Here is a 24,863-nt window from a genome sequence, read left to right on the forward strand (position 1 = left end):
TCACTCTTGTCTCCTCTCCACTTATGAGCTGGTGTGTGGTGGGTGTTCTGGTGCAATATGGCTGCCGTCGCATCATCCAGGTGGATGCTGCACATTGGTGGTGGTTGAGGAGAATCCCCCTTTCATATGTTGAGTGCTGCAGAAAAGCACTATATAAATGTAATTAATTATTATTATAGCATAAAAAGAGCGCATTGCACCGTGCAGTGTTGCGACCACATTGCTTTTTATTTGAGCGCGTTTGCCACACGTCTACTTTCAAAATAACATATTTGTGCACGCAAAGGACGTGAAATGTGAACCGCTCCCAACACCCAATTTAGACAGTCAACAAGCAGTAGCAGAGCAACGCAATCTTTTTCATTGCAATAGAAGCTTGCAGACTTCCAGCAACACGAGCCAAAGTGACTGTTGGCGACCAGGTGGGCGCATCCAGGGATGTGAAAAAGTTCAGAGAAGTTTAACCTTATGCAAATGATAAGCGATTTTCAGGAGCAACTACCAATGAGAATGAAGCAGTGGAGTTCATGTCATCCATCTCTCGTCAGTTACTGGGGTAGACGGTACTCATTTGTTTATGACAACCAGATTTCGAAACGCCTCATTGAAAGAGATGAGCCACACACAGCGAAAAAGTCACTGGTGGTCTGAACGAAGCATAACATGATATAAACATCTTAAATATAACCTTGACACCTTGAGAAAAATAATCTGGGTTCATCTTTGCATCCATATTTTCTCTCGCTGTGAGAGTTAAAAAAAAACTGTTTTTATTTGCAGTTTCTCATGTTCCTGACTTTAAGGCTGGAAAAATGCTGCCATCTTTTCATTGTTCTGTATCCTGTAAATACACAAGAACCAGTCTGGATAGCTTTGCATTAACAAAATAATTGCCCTGAACACTGCAAAAAAAGACTTTTACGTAGTTTTGGTCTTGTTTTCAGTACAAATATCTAAAAAAAATATTTTCTTGATGAGCAAAATGACCTAAGAAAATAAGTTTTGTTTTTAGACAAAAAATATACAGTTTAAGAAAATTTGTGCTTAAAACAAGCAAAAAAATCTGCCAAATGGGTAAGAACATTTTTCTTGAATTAAGTGTTAAGAAAAATATTTGTTTCTTACCCCATTGGCAAATTTTTTGCTTGTTACACTGCATAAAAATGATTTAAGAAAAAAATTCTTAGTATTTTTGTCTTGTTTTCATGTTAAAATATCAAAAAATTCTTAAATTAAGATTTTTTTTCTTAATAAGCAAAACGACCCAAGAAAATAAGTGTATTTTTTAGACCAAAAATATCAAATTTTAAGTGATTTTGTGCATAAAATAAGCAAAAAAATCTGCCAATGGGGTAAGTAAATTTTTCTTGAATTTAGTGTTTAAGAAAAAAATTCAAGATTTTCTTGTGAAATTAGATATTTTTGGTCTAAAAAATAAACTTATTTTCTTGGGTCGTTTTGCTTATTAAGAAAAGGCATCTTAATTTAAGAATTTTTAGATATTTTTACTGAAAACAAGACAAAAATATATAAATATAAAAAAAAAATTCTTGAAAATCATTTTTTGCAGTGTAGCACAAATTCACAAAAATTTTAAGTTTTTTTGTTTAAAAACTAGACTTATTTCTTAGGTCATTCTCCTCAAAACATCTTAATTTAAGATTTTTTTGGAAATTTTTTACTGAAAACAGATAGCATTTTTTGCAGTGAAGGGTCCAATTTAATTTAGAGGGTACAGATAAAAATCAAAAGTTTTAAAAACCAATAGAAAACACTGAAATATATAAAGCATTACTAACAACTGCTTGTAAATTAAACAAACATATTTTATTTGGTTTAACAAGCGTTGAGTAGTTTAAACAAAGTGGCCACGGTTCTGGCAACTGAACAAACACTGAATACATTTCGTGTTGATACCTACTTCACCGGTAACAAACATTCGTCATATACAGCTACTAAATTTGTAAACGTTCAAACAGCTTTACGTCAATGCAGTCAAATGTGTGTTTCACTACAATCCACAAGCTCCTCCCCTCACAACACCGAACGAAAAATATGCCTCTTTATTTACAACAAATATTTAAATAGCAAAAACAAGGTGAACAGGAAATTATTACTTTTTGGAGGAAAATATAAAAACATTCAAAATAATAATTATTCTACAAGTGCAAAAACAAAACTACTGAGGAGGCATTAGGAAACCCATCACTATATAGTATAACACTGCATTACGAGTCGCTTATTATTTGACGTATTCACTAACATCTTAACAGTCTACATGAAACAAACTCTCACTTGCTATAAAACGCTACAATGCCATGCAGTTCCTTCCGGAGGATGCCGTCTTTTGTGTTCTCCAGCATTTTATCGTGTTTGTTCAACTAGGAGGAACAGATACACAATACATCAACACATTTGTTCTATGCAACATAAAAGATACATTTAAAACAAAAGAAAAAGATAACCTAGCGACATGATCAATTCATTTTTTATTCCTTTTAAATGCAAAACTAGCCTCTGAAGACCAAACTGTCACTTACTATATGACGAGATGTCAATCTCATCTGGAAGTTCACTGATGTTCACCTCAAACCTGTCCTGGACGTCATTCAAAGTCCGAGCGTCGGTCTCATCTGACACAAAGGTGATGGCCAGGCCTTTCGTTCCAAACCTGCCAGCTCTCGCCACCTTAAGAAACAGGAAAAGATTTTCAGGTGGAGGTTTCAATGCCATAAACAAATGACTTTTGTGACCCAAACTTAACTTTAGCGATTCCTTTGTGGAAGTATAGCAGGAGTCCCTGTAGAATAGTTTATTTCTGATATCAAGCAAAATAAATAGCCAGTAAATTACCTTAGTTTAAATCATAGCTAAAGCGTATCAAAACTACACTGAGGTAACGTTACTGTAAAATTTATTTATACAATGTTTGGCTGTCAAACCTCTCTTCACACAGCGGTGGTCTTTCCTCGCTCTCCCTTGTCTTTAGGAAACTGAATTTTTTTTTATTTTAGACAAGGTTTTTGTTCCAGAGGTAATTTTAGCCGCTAGCCAGACCGATAAATAAGCACAGAACGGAAGTTAACTTCGGGACAGGGGTGTAACCGTCTATAGACCGTTTCATTGGGCGCACCTGCGGCAACGCAATAAGCTTCTGGTCCAAACTTTACTTCCCGTTTCTGTTTGTTTAATGGTCTGACTAATTGCTGAATCTGAACTCTTAAACAAATACCTTGTCGAAAATAACAAATATTTTGGGTTCCTATGTAATCTATGTGTTGGTTATTTTGCTTGTTATATAAATAAACTACTTTAAAAGGACTTTGTTGTTATTTATTCTTCGCGGAGTTTACCGGAAGTTAAGTGATGACCACGAAAGCCACTTGTTTATGTTGTTACTGCTGAAACGTCTATAAAAAACTGATTTTGCTGACACTGAAATGCTGTAAAATGACCTGAACTTACCCTGTGTAGGTATGTGTCTGAATCTTCAGGCATGTCGTAGTTAAAGGCAATGTTGACTCTTTCGATGTCCATACCTCGGCCGAACAGGTTTGTAGCGACCAGGATCCGTCTTTGGAAATCCTTAAATTGCTGATATCGAGCTAGTCTGGAATAACAACAGATTCTCAATTAAAAAGGCCAAATATCATACAGCAAAAGTGAAGTATACTGTGTGTATTTTACCTTTCATCTTGAGGCATTGCTCTGTGAATAGCAATGGCAGGGAAATTCTGCTCCACCAGCAACTGAGCCAGAGCAATGCAACGCTGCACGGACTTCACGAAGATCACCACCTGCAATACTTTACATTTGTTACACTGTGCCTTACAATGTTTACAATAGCTGCGTTTACGTTAAAGAATTGCGCAAAACTTTAGCGCAATTTCATAAATGTCGCCAAAAAAAGCATTGCAACGTTTTCATCAACCAATGTTATGTGACTAAAACGTCATTTTGTTGTCTTGCGTAAGTCACTCAAAAACCATGCCGACAGGTGTGTTGGACTTCATACGGCGCTGCGCAGACCGACATGTAGATGACATCAAAATACCCCAAGACTTCCGAATCAATCTTGTGGTATTTTGATATCATGCGCCTGTCGGTTCTTGTGACGCCACATGAAGTCGATAACACATCTTCTGTGGCTCTGTCCCAAATGGTGTACTTCATGTGGACTTTCGTCTCGTGGTCTTAAATTGTTCGTGCTCACTTAGCCTACGAGTCCGTAGAGTGTCCGTTCTGTCATTTTTACACTTTAATATGTTCTCATCAGCTCCCCCGTGATGCGCTCTTCAGTGAACCCCGCACTACAGCAGGCTTTTCGCACTTCACCAACCCAGAAGTCCCTGCCAAAGAGCAATCAAACGACGGTTGGGAGGAGTTCACACTGACGAGCAACCTCTCCTCCTATTTCCGGCATGACGCTCGAGATTTGCCCTGTCCCAAATGCCAAACTCCGGACTTGTGGTCCTCCTCAGAGTCCACACTTTGATGACATCATAGAGTGCAGACTTTAGGGACCCTTGATGTGAATCCACGTGGCGGCACCAGAGTCTTATTTTGGGACAGACTCGAGCATCACGCCGGAAATACGAAGAGAAGTTGTCCGTCAGTGTGAACTCCTCCCTTCCATTATCTGATTGGTCTTTCGCAAGGACTTCTGGGTTGGTAAAGTGCGCAAAGCCTGCAGCAGTGATGAGCACACTTCGAAGCGTAAAAATGATAAATGGGACACCCTAAGGACTTGTACAATAAGCAACCATGCGCAATTTAATGCCACAAGACAAAAAAAAAAGTCAGCATGAAGTGTGCCATTTGGGACAGGGCCTCTGTTTATGCGAGATATTTCTTTTTAAGTATCGCATAAAAACTAGTGATGGAAACGCCAAATTTTTTATAAAAATCCCTAATTCGCAATAAAGTTTTTATGCTTGCTTGAGGTGGTTTTTGAAAATTCATGGTCTTGCTGGTGATATCAGCACCAAAACACAACATATGCGGTCTTGCTGGTATGGCGCATGAAAACAGATTTTTATAATAAGCAGAGTTTTGATAGTTATACGCTCATTTTGTGCACGTAAACGCACTTAATGAGTGCAATAACCCTTAATTCGATTATGAGACTTTATCCTGGATTTCACAGACAGGATCAGAAATAGTTTTTGTATGTTTACATGTGGAGATACCTGGTTGAACTCCAAAACATCCAGTAGATCGAAGAGTTTCCTGTTCTTCTCGTTGTCCTTCAGCTTGACGTAGTATTGCTGGAGGCCGTGAAGCGTCAGCTTGGTCTCGTCGTCCACAAAAATTTCCATCGGCTAGGACAACCAGTGGAAGGAGGTGGTTGGTGAGGAGCGGGGTGTAGTTGTGGGGGATAAAGAGTTTGTGAAGACACAAACAGGAAAGTTGACAGAATGTAGGAGGTGCAGTTAATAACGTACAAGCATGTTAAAAGAAGAAGTGGCATTTATGACAGTGTAAGATGGGTGGGGTAGGTGTTACCATGCCCAGGAGAGCAAAAACACCAACGCATGAAGGAAACGGGACAAAAGAGGTATAAAGATTTTAGACAAGGATAGCGATAGGGAGGGAGATGACAGTGAAAAGGAGAACATGACGTAAGAAAGAAGAGAGTGATAAAACAGCAGGAGCAGGGAAGAAAAGGGATGAAGTTAGATTAACCCTCCCATCCCGTCCCATCTAATGCCAATGGGGACACAAATAGACTTTCGCCCTCAGAAATGTTGATAAATGCCAGCCTGTACTGTGTTTAACTACCAATATCAGCCAAAATCACATCTGTGCTATTCTTCTTGACATGTATTACCAGCAGCTGAGCTGGTTTCTCACCAATATACTTCAAGCAAAATCATTTTGAACAAAAACGAAGCCAAAATTCAATCTTTCAGTAGCTCGAAGCAAACTTTATGGAAAAGTACGCCCTGACTGGTAATCAACCATTGGTCTAAGGCCATTGCATAATAAGTAGCAGGGCTGTAACCGTGGATTCACAACAGCCGCGTTTGAGGCGTCAAAATCGCGACTACCGCGCCTTGTTTGTCGCTTGAACAGTTTGAGTTCACTCGCGCGTGAAATTCTAGTCATCGAGACATTCACACGGAAATTCATGTCATGGGAGGGGCTTCTGCGCTCGCTTTCTGTAATCACGTCACTACCAGAGCAAGCTCCTAATTGGTTAACGCGGCGCGTTTTTCCGCCAAAGTTCACATTTTTCAACTCGCGCGTTTGCCGCGGCAACGCTCAATTGTGGCATTTGCTTGAACTAGTCGCGCGAATGAGGCGGAATCGCATCTACCGCGCAGCACTAAACGGCTCATTTGTGCCGCGAGACCTCCAGATGCGCAACACCGCGTCTTCACATTGACTTAACATTGAAAAAACTTGACATCTCTACCGCGGCTGGTGTAAACGCAGCATAACAATTAATCGTGCAAATGCGCGTTTTCTCAATTAATGAATTTTAATGAATTACGGTGAAATCCCAGCACACCCAAAAGCCAGAGGGCGCTCTCGTTTGTGCCACAGAAAATGTCTATAAGAATATTTATATAGCCGTTCTTCAAATTGTTTCAGGTATTTTCATGATAATAAAGAATATTTTGAATGATTTTGTTTAACGAGTGTTGCTTTTTCAAATGCACGTTATAAACGACTCCGACTCATAATGATTTTAGATTGATAAGGACTTCTTACTGACCAAAACGCCATAGTACACGCACAAGCTGCGCATGAAACACATAATCGCAGCCTTGCGATTCAGAATCGCGATTATAGAGGGACACGCGATTTATCGTTACAGCCCTAATAAGTAGGTTATGCAATGCTTTTGATGTTCCACCTTCTTTGAAAACTTTTTCAGTTTCATGAAAACAGACAGTATCCAAAACATCAAGATACGAGCAATATGAATACACCCGAGTGTCAAGCTGAAGGACTAGGTGTATAGAAAGAGTTTGGTTCCAAAACACGATAAACGCCATTTTAAAAAAATTTGTTACTGCCAAATCAGTATTAAATCAGGTCAGTATTTTACAGTAAATTCTTAATTTTACGCAAAATACAATATCCGCCGTGTTATTCTGTCATCTTTTCTCCCTTTTTTCCCAAAACGCAATATACGCCACTCCTCCTTTTCTACAGAATGCAATAAATCCGCCCCACATATTACAGCGCACCATTCCACGCATTGTAAACAAACAATGGTGGCGCGTTGAGTACACGGAATCCTAGTTTTCCTCATCTACTTTGTACTTCATGATCAACAAACAAACAAAAACAAAATAATACTTTAACAGCATTGATAAATCTGTGGTGGTTTTCTGTGACGGGAAAGAAATGTAAGCCATCAAATTCTAATAATTTACGCAAGAGACACTCGGGAGACGGGTGCTTGTTTGCCCGGGCCGACAGCATCAAGCTTCTGTCATGCTAACACATTGACCCCAGCAGATCTTATGAAAAACTTTACATTATTTTACTAAAAGTCAATATCAATCAATCAGGACCAAAACATTTTACAGCCGATCGCTGTAAAAAATGTTAAGCGACGACGTCAAGTATAACAGCAGCAATGACAGTGTTATTAATATGACAAAGTAAGTGTTTTGATTAATGCCATTAATGTTTTTTTTATTAGTGTGTACAACTAGTCAACTAAATGAATATAACATGGCAAAGATGAATGCACATTTATACATTGATTCAATAAATTTAAAGCATTTTGAAAAAAAACTTTTATTATTATTTTTTATTTTATTGCATTTTGTGGAAAAAATAATTTGTTTTTATAATAAATCTTTGAAAATCAAGTTATGGATTTGAATTTTTAATGTTATTATAACCTGTAAGAGTTGAATGGTGGTGCCAAACCCTGACAAAAGGTATTTCCTGAAGCCAGCAACAAATGGCTGAATCCACAGGAAACCGCTTCCTAATTCCTTGTTGAATTATCATCTGAAACCCTTCACAAAGAATTCACATCTACCCCGAAACCTTCCTCAAAGAATTCACATCTACCCCTCAAGACAGTTACCCCCTGGTGTTGGACAGAGTCACACCCGACCACACTTTCTTGTCCCCCTCTCCTCATGTTTTATAAAAGCAATACATTCTACATGTACAAAGAATGTGAAACTGGTTTTGTTTGGTGTTATATGAAGTGTTTTAATGCAAGTGGTACATTTGGGTTTGTTAATATGACAACAGGATTCAATGTTAATCTGTGACAATAAATAAGTAAACTTAACCTAATGTTGGGAGACAACTCCTAACTTAGACATGTTGACCAATCACCCACTGTATGTATATTAGGCTACACCCCTGATTTTACAACCACCAATCAATACCAAACTCCTATATGCTTTGTTCTCTGGTTATTTAAGGAGATGTGTAGAAGACTTAGGCGGGACTTTCAATATCTAGAAATGCACCCCCATGATGCTGTATCTTTGATACAGCATCATGTTTCTTTTTATTTTATTTTGAGGAATCTGTAACCAGATCTTCATCTCCTTACCAGGTATGCAATGGTTTTTCGCTTTATTGTTTTGTATTTGAATTGGATATATTAATTGGCTTTGAATTATGTTTTTCCTACCTGGTTAATAAATTGTTACATTTGCATTCATTCTAATTTGCTCTGTATTATTGACTCTTCTAAATTACTATAAAGTACTACGATAATCCTTTGTTACCACAAATCTTTGATCGGGGTTAATTCATGTTAATTAGATTCTGCCTCTTAACTATGTTGGTGGGCAGTCGCATGGACTATCGGAGTGATAGTTCTTTTAAGTGTTGTAAGCGACTGTGGGGGCTATATGGATACTATTTAATGAGAGCTCGTAAACATGAAACGGTATCGTTAAATTGCTTTAGCCATAACCTCTAGTTATTGTATGGTCAGATTAATTATTTAACCTTAACTAAGTTGTTTTGTAATCGCACTTGGTAACTCTAATTACTTCTTCATAATCATGTTGTTATATAGTTCTATGATTTGACTATAGGCGTCTAGAAGGAGCTAGATCGAACCTCTGATTTATGGTCTTATGTCTTATATTTAATTGGCGATTTTTGAGAGCTATATGGGGACCTTTTAACAAGAAATTGACTTTGTTAAATTGCTTTAGCTACAACCTCTAGTACGGTCGAGTTTGTGTTCAGTACCCACACAACGGCCGGTGTGGACTGATATGACATTGGCAATCGAATGAATGAGTCCAATGTAAACATGAGTAAATAGAATGATCAAACATTTATCCAAATTCTACATTTATATCAATTTGATTCATATTACAATATGTCTTTATCTTCTTGGAGTCAGATAAAGCTACCTAAGTTGCGTAACGTTAAAACGTCATTGGTAAACGCCGGAAAAGACTGAACGCGCAATGATCTTCTGCCATGATGTTTGGTTACCGTCGTTGGGCCAAACGGATGGATGGGGCCATATTTGTTCCCCTTACAAGTGGTGACCCCGACGTTATATTCAACCAGTGAGAAAATCTTATCAAAATGTACAAAGTACGACTGATTCGATCCCTGGAGAATAAGAGTCTTTTCATGGAGCTAAAGGTTTGATCTTCTTCTATTTCTTCAGCTGATGTGGTAAGTCAATCTTTTCTTTGCCTTTTAAAAATGTTTAAGGGAATGTTTTAAACATCCCACATTTATGAAATAGGTTGTTAATATACCTAATGTTAGACTGGAAATCAAATCCGGTGGGGCCTTTAAGAATGAAATGAAACCACATTATTAGGAAATGCTGTGTGATGTTAAATGAAGAATGAATTGCTTTGCACTGTTAAGATCTTTTGTTAACATGCCTACGGAAAACAAAAGATTGTCTTAAATTGGAGTTAAATCATCCAAAATTTGCTCTGATCCTCAAACAAGGAAAACATCTAGAATCTAAATTTAAATCACCAAATTCTACACAATTGTTTATGTTGTGACAGTAAATGCACAACCTGGAAAGAGTGCCAAAATAACTTTTAACAATTGAAAAATGATGTTGGATGATTTAAACTACAATGCAATGAATGTGTTTGCATGTGAAAGGAGGACTTGGACAATTGAAATGTGAGAAGCACACAGATAGTAAGGTTTTTAAATGCTGCAAACACCAGTGTACAATCTATATTTGATGAGTTAAGGTAATATTGTAATCAAGCTGGAGAATGAAGGAAATGTATGAATGATTGAAGGCAGCGTTGTTGGATTTAAAAATCCCCAACGCATAGAGAAATGTAACTGAATGGTGGACATTAAGCAAGTAGGGAGATGATTTAAAACTAGTAAAGATTGCTTGTTGTGAGTGAGTCTTCTAAAAGATCACTCTGGATTGAATGAGGATAGAATGGAATCAGTAAGTCATATTACAATTACAAACTTCTAATTCAATGTAGTATTTCTCCATTGATGAGATACAATTAAGCAAAACCTAAAATTGTTGCAGGAAAATATAATGTTGTCCCAGGCCAACACAAATGGTCTTATCTCTCACTGTGAGACACCCAACTGAGATGAAAGGGCTTACCCCCCACTCAGATAACGGGCTATCCATTGTTCCCAAGAGAGAACATTTTTTTAAGAGAGACATTGTCTGTAACCATATTTTTCCTTCTATTAATCAATCTCAGTGTTCTTTAAGAACTTGATAAACACCAGGACTGTTAAAAGTTCTTGGCTTAGTCTTTCCCTATGAGTCTGTGAATATTGTTTAAAGACAGTTTTATACAGCTTTATAGGGATGTGAAAGGCCACACAATTCTTAGTCTTGAAACTGTTGTAGGAATACATTAGCATGAACCAATAAACGTCTGTGCCTCACACCAGTCTGTCCAGGGCTGACACCTTTTCACATTCAAATACATTGATACAGTAACATCTTGCAAATTACAAACACCAGCCTGGTGTTCCTTAAAAGAGATCAGTAATGAAAGTATTTTTAATTTATACTATTTTAATGTAATATAATCTATATTGTGATCAAGTTGCAATATACATTATATTATAATGGCCAAACAGGCCTCAGATGGTAAAATGTGGTGCATTAAATGTACTATGGAATAACTTGCACAGGCCAAACCCACAGAATTGGTCCACTATGCAGTGTCAAAAGGGCGGAATGTGCTGTCACATGTTGCCATGTTTTAACACTTAAATATTACATGACACTTGTGATAGTAAACCAAACCCATTTAACTGGAAATCACTAACCCATTTTTAATCCAATACAGATTGGGCACATGCTTGTGTGGCTTAACAGCCAGTTAGCATGTGTTTAACATTCTCATTGCAGTGATCCGTTTACATTTTCTGATTTGTAATTGATCTTAAGGCATTGATATTTCTATAGAACACATTCTAGTTGTTTGTTTTGTATGTGTTTCTATGTTGAAGGATTTGTCTCCTATGTGGTAAACTCTGCTATTCCTTGTATAGCTGCAGTCAGACCCTAAAGAGGAGCACAAAAATGCCATGTGGCTACAATGTGTTAATTGCATTAATGAAAATGTTTTACCTCACAACAGGATCCAGTAGCACTTTTACCATGTTTCCTAACTAAAAACACTGGTGTTGGAAGACTTATTGAGCCAGATTACAACCTCATACCGATAATATCGAACTGGCTCCCTGTTTTAACAACAGGACTAAATTTGCATCACAATTTATCCTCCTCACCTTTGTTGCAGCATGGTATTCACACATAGCCTCAGTTAAATTAAATCGCATAGCAAACACTCACTTACCAAGAATTAGTCATTATTTCAAACTGTTTGAATTTAAGCATCTGTTTTGGGTTTTCTTTTCAGAAGTTTGATCAGTTTAATGTCTACTGAAATCTTGATAAAGAGCAATTTTCTAAGTTTAATACTATTATTTTTTTTTGACATTTGATTTGCTCTGTATGTAAGACATTTAAAACTATCATGTTTATCACCACGCACCACACAACATATTCCAAACTGAACACTACACTTAAAACCAACATTCTCCTGTTACACCAACAGAGCCATCTAATCTAACACATATGCTAAAGTGATATCATTCGCACCCATATTAGCAAAACTACAACACTCATAAGAAACTTACATGGCAAAGTCACACTTTGATAATTATGTTTTTAATTGCAATAACAAACTTACTGTCTTAATCTCAAATCAATAATCTTACTGTTGTTGTCATAAGTGAGGACCAGTTGGCGCCCTGATCCTCAATTTATCACTAAACAACAGCACAAACAATTTTCAAGAATCAATCAAACCATTTACATCTCAACTCCTAATATCAAATGTGACTTAGCCAACATATCACATACACACCTATATAAGTATTCACATATCTCTACACTCGTACACCTACTTATACATGCAAACACATTGAAATCTGAGATTCTAAATCTTCAAGTCTATGGACTACACATACTCATAAACATGCCTATACACACAAGCACATACATATACACATACATATACACATAGGCACATACCTGCACACATAGAAATCTAACATGAGATTCTGAATCTTCAATTGTGCTCATGGACTCAACATGTCCTGAACATATTCTTAAGATAATCTTAGGCCTACAAGGTGCTTATATTAAGAGAATTCAGAATTCCCTCGAAACATTCATTATAGATGTGTGTATGGAACGATTACACAATTATGTGCCTATTATTATTGTTATTATTATTATTAGTATTATTATTATATATGGGCTACCATGCCCATACCTAAATCTATTGTAGCAATATTTTACTATCACGTTTATTGATACACCCTATGAGATGCATTACCAAATTTTACTTTAACATGTTCTGTTATTTTTTTTTTACATGCATACCTGAATGTTATTTAACACTTTCTGGTTTTTATTTTCTTTTATTTTCACATGACCAAATACATGCATACCTGAATGTTAATACCCGAAGGTTATTTTTACATTTTCTGGGTTTTATTTTTATACAATCTATAATATGCATACCTGAAGATCATTTTAACAATTTCTGGGTTTTGTTTCCATACAATCTATAATATGCATAATTGAAGGTTATTTTAACACTTTCTTGGTTTTATTTTCATACAATCTGTAACATGCATACCTCAAGGTTATTTTAACATTTCATTTTCTGGGTTTTATTTTTATAATATGCATACCTCAATGTGATGTTTTTATTGCTTTAACCTGATCTTTTGCATCCTCTCCTTCAATAATCAGAGACCAAGTACCTTTGAATTCAGCTAAACTCCAAGTACAACAGTGGGAAAGAATGATGGTAATTTTATAGATCAGAGGTATTCGACCCTATCGTACCACTTGCCCATTTTCACATCAAGTTATCATGTGTAATGTTTTATTTTATTTTATTCATGGTTTGCCCTAACTATCATGTTATAGTGTTACCAAGCCTAATGATATTGGTCAGTGTTCAATCAATGAATGGTCCTTAAGGTGTGCAGGTGTTTCACACAGTGATGTATTGTCGATGTCAATACCCCCACCCGACGACGTCTGAATTCACCGTTCAGAGGTGACAACTTTCTTCAAAGAGACAGAACGTCTAAGAACAGGTGGTTTCCGTGAAAGAATGGGACATTCATCGAACGAAGCACACAGGCCTTGGTTGACACACTGAACTTGAACACTACGAACACTACAGGGATTGGACACCACCGAGATGTATGTTGATCTCATCGGGACTGTTATGTCTCTCCGACTTGATCAAAATGGGCGGAGCTGTAAGAGTTGAATGGTGGTGCCAAACCCTGACAAAAGGTATTTCCTGAAGCCAGCAACAAATGGCTGAATCCACAGGAAACCGCTTCCTAATTCCTTGTTGAATTATCATCTGAAACCCTTCACAAAGAATTCACATCTACCCCGAAACCTTCCTCAAAGAATTCACATCTACCCCCCAAGACAGTTACCCCCTGGTGTGGGACAGAGTCACACCCGACCACACTTTCTTGTCCCCCTCTCCTCATGTTTTATAAAAGCAATACATTCTACATGTACAAAGAATGTGAAACTGGTTTTGTTTGGTGTTATATGAAGTGTTTTAATGCAAGTGGTACATTTGGGTTTGTTAATATGACAACAGGATTCAATGTTAATCTGTGACAATAAATAAGTAAACTTAACCTAATGTTGGGAGACAACTCCTAACTTAGACATGTTGACCAATCACCCACTGTATGTATATTAGGCTACACCCCTGATTTTACAACAACCAATCAATACCAAACTCCTATATGCTTTGTTCTCTGGTTATTTAAGGAGATGTGTAGAAGACTTAGGCGGGACTTTCAATATCTAGAAATGCACCCCCATGATGCTGTAGCTTTGATACAGCATCATGTTTCTTTTTATTTTATTTTGAGGAATCTGTAACCAGATCTTCATCTCCTTACCAGGTATGCAATGGTTTTTCGCTTTATTGTTTTGTATTTGAATTGGATATATTAATTGGCTTTGAATTATGTTTTTCCTACCTGGTTAATAAATTGTTACATTTGCATTCATTCTAATTTGCTCTGTATTATTGACTCTTCTAAATTACTATAAAGTACTACGATATCCTTTGTTACCACAAATCTTTGATCGGGGTTAATTCATGTTAATTAGATTCTGCCTCTTAACTATGTTGGTGGGCAGTCGCATGGACTATCGGAGTGATAGTTCTTTTAAGTGTTGTAAGCGACTGTGGGGGCTATATGGATACTATTTAATGAGAGCTCGTAAACATGAAACGGTATCGTTAAATTGCTTTAGCCATAACCTCTAGTTATTGTATGGTCAGATTAATTATTTAACCTTAACTAAGTTGTTTTGTAATCGCACTTGGTAACTCTAATTACTTCTTCATAATCATGTTGTTATATAGTTCTATGATTTGACTATAGGCGTCTAGAAGGAGCTAGATCGAACCTCTGATTTATGGTCTTATGTCTTATATTTAATTGGCGATTTTTGAGAGCTATATGGGGACCTTTTAACAAGAAATTGACTTTGTTAAATTGCTTTAGCTACAACCTCTAGTACGGTCGAGTTTGTGTTCAGTACCCACACAACGGCCGGTGTGGACTGATATGACATTGGCAATCGAATGAATGAGTCCAATGTAAACATGAGTAAATAGAATGATCAAACATTTATCCAAATTCTACATTTATATCAATTTGATTCATATTACAATATGTCTTTATCTTCTTGGAGTCAGATAAAGCTACCTAAGTTGCGTAACGTTAAAACGTCATTGGTAAACGCCGGAAAAGACTGAACGCGCAATGATCTTCTGCCATGATGTTTGGTTACCGTCGTTGGGCCAAACGGATGGATGGGGCCATATTTGTTCCCCTTACAAACCTAAAAAGATGCTATGTGAAAGTTTGTAACAGAAAATAGTGGTTTTCATCATGCCACTTTCTTGGTATAAAAAAAACAAGTTTTTACCAAAATTTGACAAAATGGATTTATTGCGTTTTGGAACCAAACTCTTCATATGTATACGCACCTCTAAACCCTGCCTCTATTGAAAAACATCATACCTTTGCTTTTAAAGGGTTAGTTCACCACAAAATATTTTTTTTTTATCAATTGGTTGTCCCTGTGTTGTTCTAAACCTTGAAGTCCTTCAATTGTCTTCAGAACACACCCCTAGACATTCCCGATGAAAACCGAAGGGCTCGCGACCGTCCCACAGACTACAATCCGACCCCCACAATCAAGCCCAGAAAACAACCAAAGACTTTGGCAAAAAGTTCCATGTTCCATCAGTCATTCAATAATAATATTATGAAGCGACGAGAAAACTTTTGCGCGCAAAAAACAAAACAAAACAAACGATTTTATTCAACAATTTGTTCTCACGTCAAAAGGTGACGTCAGCAGCATGCGCCGTAGTCTGCTCGTGAACGTGCACTGAGGGACCAAGGATCAGAACAAATTGTTGAAAAAAATCGTTGTTTTTTTTGCGCATACAAGTTTTCTCGTGGCTTTATAATATTATTATTGAACCACTGATGGACCTGACATTCTGGCGATGTCTTTCATTCTTTTCCCTGGCTTCCTTGTGAAAATCAAACTGCAGTCCGCGGGACAGTCACAAGCCTCCCGGTTTTCATCAAAAAACATCCAAAAATGTGCTCCGAAGACAATCGAAGGACCTGGTGGTTTAGAACGACAAGAGATTAAAGATAAAAAAAATTTATTTTGCAATGAACTAACCCTTTAAGTTTATTTTGCATAGTAAAGAACGAAAATGATTTTATCCTGAAGTATACTGAGGCCTTAAAGCTTAACTATATTGTCTTCAGTGTGACAGTGAAGCTGACCTCAAATCAGTGGATTGTGAAGTTGCGTGTTAATCTGCATTATTTAAACTTTTACAAATAAGCACCAATCCCAATAATCTCCCTGTGTGGTTTCAGAGCTAATATGCATGCATATTATGGTATAGTTGGAGCATTGCTTATGAATAATAAACAGGGACATGCCCCCAAACCGAAACGCCCCTTATGAATTTTCCCTTATGAGTCATCCAGAAGGAAATAAGAGTTTATCTTTTCAAGTCACGAGTCACCTAACGGTTCTTCAGAAACTTTCAAAAACCTGAACATCTTCACCTTCACCCGCGCATCTTTCCTATCTCATCTAAGTTTCTTCATCATCTCATCCCTCTCGCTCCAGTCTTCCGCAGCTTAATCCTCCCTTATTTTCTTTCTCCTCACACCCGCGCATTCTTTCTCCTCTGCTTCGGGACGGTTTTATTGCCTTAAGATGAACTTAGTTACAGGCCAATGCATTTTCTTGTGGTCAGCTGGATTGATGAAGAGCTGCTTCGAGACACATTAGTACACTTTAATTGATTATTACTGCCGAGTGTTTAACTTAATGCTTTTCCCTCTGAATGGAGATATTATTGTTTTCTGCTTTGTCGAACTGTGTTGCTTTAAATGCTAGTACTGTACATTTAGATTGCTTTGTTGGTCTGATAGGTTTTTGTTTTTTAAAGACTCTGACATTTGGCTCAGAAAACTACCCCATCGAGTGCTTCTCCTCTTAATGAAGGGTCTTTTGAGGACAAACCTCCAGCAATAACTAAAGCTATTTATCTTGGCCGAGGCGTTTAAATAAGAGGCCTGATGGGGTTTTGTTTATAGCTCCCATGTGCTAGCTCTGTTAGATTTTAAATGTCTGTATTATCATGAACGATTTTAAGAGATGCACCATATTCACTACGGCCTTCCCTCAAATATATCTTCTTATCCTGTTTAACTACACTAAATGGACTCTTAATGTCTCTAGTAAAGGCTGTCAAAGGACCTGTTTAAATTGCGCATTATCTGTTGGCCACAACCCGAGGGGCGACCGTGTGCCAAATGCCAACACAGCACCGCCGGCGGAGGCAGGGATTAAGGGTTTAGCATCTTTTTCGCTGTGGCTCTATTAGTTAACAGTCTTTGTTTGGTGTTACGATCTCTCAGGGAGGCCGTAAGGGGCTCCAGCTCCTGAACCGCCCTGTCAGGTGTGTATGAAGTGGTCTTGTGAAGGAAGGGAGCTGTTGACATGGTAGTATTAGGAGAGGCGTAATTACATCTTGCATGAACTTTCTGCAGACGGGGCGGATCTCTTTGCTTAGAGTCGCACTGAACATCATGACCTGCTTCTCGTGAGGTGTCATGCGAAAGATTTCCTGGACGTCGCGCCGCATGTCTGTGCGAAGAAAAGAAATGCATTTGAGATTAAAAACATGATTTGATGACCTCATCTTCAAGCAAATTTCACTTTCCGTTCCATTGACTTCCATTTATATGCATGCAAATGTAGCAGACCAGAATTCAAATTATGTGTGTGATCGATAAGTCACAGCGTGAGCATTTTCATGCAATTGTGCATTTTTCAAATATTTCATATAGAAATAATACTGTGTGATCAATTTCAGATACAGTCACCTAAAGGATTATTAGGAACACCATATTAATACTGTGTTTGAGCCCCTTTCGCCTTCAGAACTGCCTTAATTCTACGTGGCATTGATTCAACAAGGTGCTGAAAGCCTTCTTTAGAAATGTTGGCCCATATTGATAAAATAGCATCTTGCAGTTACTGAAGATTTGTGGGATGCACATCCAGGGCACGAAGCTCTCGTACCACCACATCCCAAAGATACTCTATTGGGTTGAGATCTGGTGACTGTTGGGGCCATTTTAGTACAGTGAACTCATTGTCATGTTCAAGAAACCAGTTTGAAATGATTCGAGCTTTGTGACATGGTGCATTATCCTGCTGGAAGTAGCGATCAGAGGATGAGTACATGGTGGTCATAAAGGGATGGACATGGTCAGAAACAATGCTCAGGTAGGCCGTGGCTTTTAAACAATGCCCAATTGGCACTAAGGGGCCTAAAGTGTGCCAAGAAAGCATCCGCCACACCATTACACCACCACCACCAGCCTGCACAGTGGTAACAAGGCATGATGGATCCATGTTCTCATTCTGTTTATGCCAAATTCTGACTCTACCATCTGAATGTCTCAACAGAAATCGAGACTCATCAGACCAGGCAACATTTTTTCAGTCTTCAACTGTCCAATTTTAGTAAGCTTGTGCAAATTGTAGCCTCTTTTTCCTATTTGTAGTGGAAATGAGTGGTACCCGGTGGGATCTTCTGCAGTAGCCCATCCGCCTCAAGGTTGTGTGTGTTGTGGCTTCACAAATGCTTTGCTGCATACCTCGGTTGTAACGAGAGGTTATTTTAGTCAAAGTTGCTCTTCTATCAGCTTGAATCAGTCGGCTCATTCTCCTCTGACCTCTAGCATCAACAAGGCATTTTCGCCCACAGGACTGCCACATACTGGATGTTTTTCCTTTTCACACCATTCTTTGTAACCCCTAAAAAATGGTTGTGCGTGAAAATCCCAGTAACTGAGCAGATTGTGAAATACTCAGACCGTCTGGCGCCAACAACCATGTCACGCTCAAAATTGCTTAAAGCGACACTATGTAGTTTCCATGTAAAAATGACTTACAGCTCCCCCATGTGGTTGAAAAGCGCAACAGTGCCTGGTATCAGACACTCTTCTGCAGGCAGGGGGAGGGGCGGGGCTGTGTGCTCTACCCTCCACCGCCACTTTCAGAGTGTGCTTGTAGCAGCTAGGAGGCTGGTCAGGTTGCAGCAACAGTACAATTTGTCCAGTTAAAAGTTGTTCTATCACTGAAATAACATTATTTAAAGGTAAAAAAAATACATAGTGTTGCTTTAAATCACCTTTATTTCCCATTCTGACATTCAGTTTGGAGTTCAGGAGATTGTCTTGACCAGGAGGACCACACCCCTAAATGCATTGAAGCAACTGCCATGTGATTGGTTGTTGATATAATTGCATTAATACGAAATTTAAAAGGTGTTCCTAATAGTCCTTTAGGTGAGTGTATACCGGTGTCATCAGCAATTCGGTCCCCCCTGGCAATTCTGCCCCCTTAGGACCCCCTCGTGATTCCATTTACTGAAAAAACCCCTCATGGTTAGTTTTCTTAGCGCCTTATTACAATTCCTACAAAATCGCGTTATGATTTATGTAGTTAGAACGTTGTTAAAATTACAATTGATGTGTTTTATGATATGTTTTATAGTAGTATATAAATGCGGCTATAGGTGGGAGATCTACACATTGCTTGTGTCCTTTCATTATTTAGATTATTATACTGTACCCTTTCCACTTTTGTACTTTGTAAAGTTAATAAATTACTTATACAAAATATGATTACTATATAGCTGAATCACACATTAAAATTATCATTTATAAGCCATGATTACTACACTTTTACTATTAAAAAAATACATTTCGTATGTTAATAATTTACAAAAATAAAAGTATTGTTTTTGTAAAGCAGATGATGACACAAAAGTGTCTGCAACATGAATATTAGTTTATTATATTATTAACTTTTATTTAAAACAATTTGTATGCTTCTATTTTGTACAACGTAATTAACTTGCTTAGACCGCTAATGCAGACGAAATATCGCAATGACACATTTTTGAACAGGAATTAGTGCTAGGTACCAATCGGGGTCCTAGGGGAGACTGATTTGCCAGGGGGACCGAATTGCTCATGACACCGGCATTTATAAAAACACATAAAAACAAAGTAATATGTGGTTGGTTGCTTTACATGTCAATCAGACCGTCTCTTTCGGTCTAACAGACCTCAAGTCTGGCTATGTGAAGCTGTAAATAAGCATCAAGTCACTCACCAAGTTGCTCCAGCATCTTGTCACACTCGTCCAGTATGAAATGCTTGATGTGACGCATGTTGAGAGTCTTGTTGCGAGACAGAGCTAAAATACGACCAGGAGTGCCCACCACCACGTGAGGGCTCTCTCTCTTCAACACCTCCTCATCCTTCTTTATGGGCAAACCACCAAAAAACACCGCCACCTGGGGGAGAGAAGCGGCACGAACAAACCAAACGTAAACACGTTTTTGCCGATTATAAAAATCCCACAGCTGGTCATATCTCCATATGCAAAATCTGCAAATGACACAAGTCCCACTGTGAGAGTTCAAAAGTTTGGTGTGCATTCTTTAAAATCACAAAGTCAGCCCCCCAGCTGCCTTCTTTTTTTGCAGAGATTCACAAACTTGACTGAAGGTCAATCTTGACCCTGTGGGTCCTATTTACAGTACACCTGGTGTTACCATCTGTACCAGCAATATGGGCGTAGCAGGCACACTATGATGGTAAGCACACATATATTGTGTTGGGCATCTTTTTTTTTTTAAGGATTCGTGGTCACAGATTGGGGGGAGGCTGGTGGCTCATCACCAAAGAGAGTTACTGAACATGACCCTGTCTGTGAAATCCAAGTCTTATAATCTAATGATGAGATTAGGAGCAAGTTTGATTTCACTTTAATTTCAGTCTTTGACATGGTCTTAAAGGGACAATCCACTTTTTTTGAAAGTGCGCTAATTTTCCAGCTCCCCTAGAGTTAAACATTTGATTTTTTACTGTTTTGTAATCCATTCAGCTGATCTCTGGGTCTGGCGGTACCACTTTTAGCATAGCTTAGTATAATCCATTGAATCTGACTAGACCATTAGCATCACGCTCAAAAATAACCAAAGAGTTTTGATATTTTTCCTATTTAAAATGATATTAGTACACAGTAGTCCCCTGCTATTGAGAGTTAACCAAGGGGACTATTTTTAGGCACTTTGTAATATCATTGCTTCTCCTGCAGCTATGTTACGTCAGCAAAGTCCTTGATTATTACGCCAGTTTGAGAGTATAGTTCCTAGCCATATCTGCCTAGAAAATCGCAACTTTTAATTTTCCGTCTGTCTTAGTACACAATGTAACTACAGAAGAGTCAAGTTTTAAATGGGAAAAATATCGAAACTCTTTAGTTATGTTTTAGCATGATGCTAACGGTCTAATCAGATTCAATAGATTATGCTAAGCTATGCTAAAAGTGGTACCGCTAGACCCGGAAATCAGCTGAATGGATTCCAAAATGGTAAAAATCAAATGTTTAACTCTAGGGGAGCTGGAAAATGAGCCTATTTCTTTTTTTAAAGTGGAGTCTCCCTTGCCTGGGATACACTGCAGGATTTTTGGCATCCTATAAGATCATTACTTTATCACACTGTGCGACATTGAAGCGTATAAACTTGGGTACGACATGCATGTTGACTGTACGATGATGACACCTATTGATTCGTACTAGGCTGTGATGGTTGCGTCACACATTAGCGCAACGTTGTCAGTATGCTTTACTAGTAAACAAATACCGGTACGCAGGTCATAGCAGCAAACTCACGTGCCGTTGATCATGTTGAATTTCTGACACTGTCAGAAAACTATCATAGTATCTTTGGTCACAAGACTGGGAAAACGGCTGCCTCTGAACCTCTCACACTGTACGACATAGGACATATTAAGAGCCACGATGGCAATCTTTCGTTTGGCACAGCCAAAAAACGTGCAGTGTATCCCGGCCTTTACTCAGTCAATATTAAAGATATCAAAGTTAGATATTCTTTACATTATGTTGGAGGATTTTATGTAGAAAACTGCAAATCACCAACAATGATTTTGGCTGGGTTTTTACAGACTGGGCCACATTTACACTGCATGTTTGAAGTGACTCAATTCCAATTTTTTCTATCATGTGGCCTAGATCGGATATGACCCACAGAAGTGTAAGCAGGAAAAAAGCATATAGATTCCGATATTCTCAGGCCTATATTTACATGAATGCATGTATCCGATTCATATCTGATTTACTTCCACATATGTAAGCGGACAAATCAGATATTCCCATTTCAAGACGTGTCGTGCGTCACTGAAAATTTGACGCTACGGCATAGATTGGATATGACCCAGGGACGTGCAAGCAGGAAAAAACGCATAGATTCCGATACTCTCAGATCGGTTTCAGGCTTCATTCGTAAGTGAAAATAAATTGCATATGAATCGGATCCGTGCATTTATGTATCTGATTTATTTCCGCAAATAATTTTCCAGAAATAAATCGACACATACATATCCGATTGATTTCCGCAATGTAAGTGAATATATCAGATTTTTTCCATATCAAGACGTGCAATGCGTCATTCAAAATGCGCTGGCAAATGACGTCAACTCAGGTGAACACCATCCCCAATCATATGACTTTTCTTAGCAACGCATCTTTGGCACGTTGGCTCCACTTAGTGGAGTAATGTTGAAGTTTTATGTCTTGTTACAGAAATAAAGCTCTATAATCTTGTATAATCATTTTGTCTGTGTCCATTATCGCAACATTTTACTTCCTCTGTGGTTCAGGTCACTTTGTCTACCTTAAATTGTTTTGCCAAGCGTTTAGTGTAAATGCTGATATCGGATACGAGTCGCTTTTAAAAGATGATTTTAAAAGATACAGTCAACAAATCGGAATTGGGCATCAAGATCTGCAGTGTAAATCCAGCCAGGGCCATTCAAGTGTTGTTCATTTACTCATCACAGAAAGAATGCAGTAATACCTTGACATTGGGCATGTATTTGGAGAATCGCTCATACTCTTTGCTGATCTGGAACGCCAACTCTCTGGTATGGCACATCACCAACACCGACACCTGGGAAAAGGGAATCAATAGTCGTTCCACTTAAAACAGTCACTTTCATTATGTTATCTTTCTTAATCTCTTCAAAATCTATTACCTGACCAGTCACTGGCTCCAGCTGCTGAAGGGTGGCCAACACAAAGACAGCCGTCTTACCCATTCCAGACTTGGCCTGACATAATACATCCATTCCCAATATCGCCTGCGGAATGCATTCGTGCTGAACTGAAAGGAAAAGATAAATAATAATATTCCTGAGATGAAGGACCATTATATGTAGACATAAATCCATACGGTTTAGGTGCTTGTTTGGAATTGCTTACCCTCTGATGGATGTTCAAAGCCACAGTCCACTATGGCTCTCAGGAGCTCTGGTTTTAAAAGGAAATCTCTAAATCCCGAAGAGTGGATGGACACGTATGACCCCTTGACCCCCTCCTTCCTGATGGATATGATGCCTTCGTTGTGTCCTAACCCCGCGTCACCAACACCACCCGCATCCACCTCATCTTCCTCGTAGTCGAGAAGCTCGCTGTCAACGTCGTTTTCAGTCATCCTGCAGTATAATAATATTACTATTTTATTTAGAAAACAAACACCATTGTTTCACAATGAAAATTAAAAAAATGATTCAATAAAAACGAAGGGATTAAATTTCCTGCCTTATAATATTCTGTTACTACATATGTATTAATTGTAAGATATAACAACGTAGAGATACAACGCATGAAGATCAATAAATTAACTTAAAACGAAAAACACATTATCCAGAGTTAAAGTAGCTACAAACGGACATTTATTTAAAGCTGGTGTTTAATGTAAATTATTATGCATGTACTTAAAAAGTCAGGTCGCTGAAGTTTATCAGAAGATATAACACATGTGTCTATGCATTTAACTCTAGAGCAAAATATTTAGTCTAAAACTAATCTACGTGTGTTTTCTGACAGACGATATAATATACCATTATCTGCCGTATGGATTTGTACATTTTTCTCGAATGAAATGATCGCGGTTACCTCAATACACTGTATGAAGCAGTTGCTAAATTTCACTGCACCTGCTGGATAGTTGCTGGCGACGTCATCGGCCCGCGACCAACTCGCGTGTTTCGTGAAGGACCGCGTGAGACTCGATTAACTGCCTTGCGAAAAAACTTCGTGTGTTTTTAAGAAATCGACAATGCTTGTCTGTTTATAATCTTAGGAGATTTACTGTGTGATTTTTCTAAGTAAGTGGTTTTAGAGACTTAGCGGTAATTTGTGGTTAAATGGCCGTCATTAAACACGTGTCTTAATGTTGTTTAAGCGTTGTGTGTTTTTGATGTTAATATTAAATGCCATGTTTTCCAGTAATGTCATGTTTTAGAGGTGATCTCAACTTTTGTCCTGAGTGTGGAAACATTCTTCCAGTCCCTGGTTTGCAAGATGCTATTACTTGTCCTCGCTGTTCTTTCAATATCCCAGTACGAGGTGAGAGCTGTTGAGTCTATGTTGATGTTTTTGCAATAACACTGTATTAAAACTTGCTCATTAAGTACATACATTTACGCAGAATTCTTAGGTCAAGTCATTAAGTCATCAGTGACGTTTAATCCTTTGGATCAGAGCTCCAGCACTGTAGAGAGTGAAGAGGATGCAGAACTGAAGGGACCTGTGGTAAGTTCTTTAAAACACAATCTTATACAAAGAATGTAACTAATGTAAACGTATATAGCCA

General features: G+C 38.0%; 3 protein-coding genes across 7 annotated transcripts in view; 2 read left to right on the forward strand and 1 right to left on the reverse strand.

Moving 5' to 3' along the window:
* polr1h (RNA polymerase I subunit H) overlaps positions 1-24,863 on the forward strand; it is a 44,922-nt gene that overhangs the window by 19,597 nt on the left and 462 nt on the right. The window contains exons 1-3 of one of the 3 annotated variants that reach the window (XM_055219108.2): positions 24,235-24,375; positions 24,497-24,616; positions 24,699-24,802. In XM_055219108.2, the coding sequence (XP_055075083.1) occupies positions 24,499-24,616; positions 24,699-24,802 (222 nt within the window). In that variant the 5' untranslated portion in view covers positions 24,235-24,375; positions 24,497-24,498. Of the gene's footprint in view, positions 1-24,234; positions 24,400-24,496; positions 24,617-24,698; positions 24,803-24,863 lie in introns of those variants that run through there. The other 2 variants (XM_073858122.1, XM_055219107.2) reach the window with 2 other exon arrangements.
* gtf2h4 (general transcription factor IIH, polypeptide 4) overlaps positions 1-24,863 on the forward strand; it is a 57,123-nt gene that overhangs the window by 19,595 nt on the left and 12,665 nt on the right. The gene's annotated exons all lie outside the window — the stretch shown is intronic.
* Positions 1,806-24,705, reverse strand: ddx39b (DEAD (Asp-Glu-Ala-Asp) box polypeptide 39B). Of its 3 annotated transcripts, none has more exons than XM_055219099.2 (11): positions 24,689-24,705; positions 23,468-23,700; positions 23,242-23,369; positions 23,064-23,156; positions 20,291-20,474; positions 17,628-17,746; positions 5,190-5,321; positions 3,688-3,797; positions 3,466-3,610; positions 2,541-2,688; positions 1,806-2,381 (listed from the first exon to the last, which is right to left on the reverse strand). In XM_055219099.2, coding segments are annotated over exons 1-11 (1,311 nt in total). In that variant the 5' UTR covers positions 24,691-24,705; the 3' UTR covers positions 1,806-2,364. The 3 variants fall into 3 exon arrangements, with proteins under 3 accessions (XP_055075074.1, XP_055075075.1, XP_055075076.1); XM_055219100.2 differs by lacking the exon at positions 24,689-24,705 and adding an exon at positions 24,164-24,301; XM_055219101.2 differs by lacking the exon at positions 24,689-24,705 and adding an exon at positions 24,109-24,129.

The sequence above is a fragment of the Misgurnus anguillicaudatus genome, chromosome 20, assembly GCF_027580225.2.
Source record: "Misgurnus anguillicaudatus chromosome 20, ASM2758022v2, whole genome shotgun sequence".
Lineage (NCBI taxonomy): Eukaryota > Metazoa > Chordata > Actinopteri > Cypriniformes > Cobitidae > Misgurnus > Misgurnus anguillicaudatus.

Coding starts and splice junctions, on each gene's coding strand:
- ddx39b (XM_055219099.2), bottom strand. Junction 17,747..20,290: donor CAAGATGCTGGAGCAACTTG/GTGAGTGACTTG, acceptor TTCTTCGCACAG/ACATGCGGCGCGACGTCCAG. Junction 3,611..3,687: donor GCAATGCCTCAAGATGAAAG/GTAAAATACACA, acceptor TTGTTATTCCAG/ACTAGCTCGATATCAGCAAT.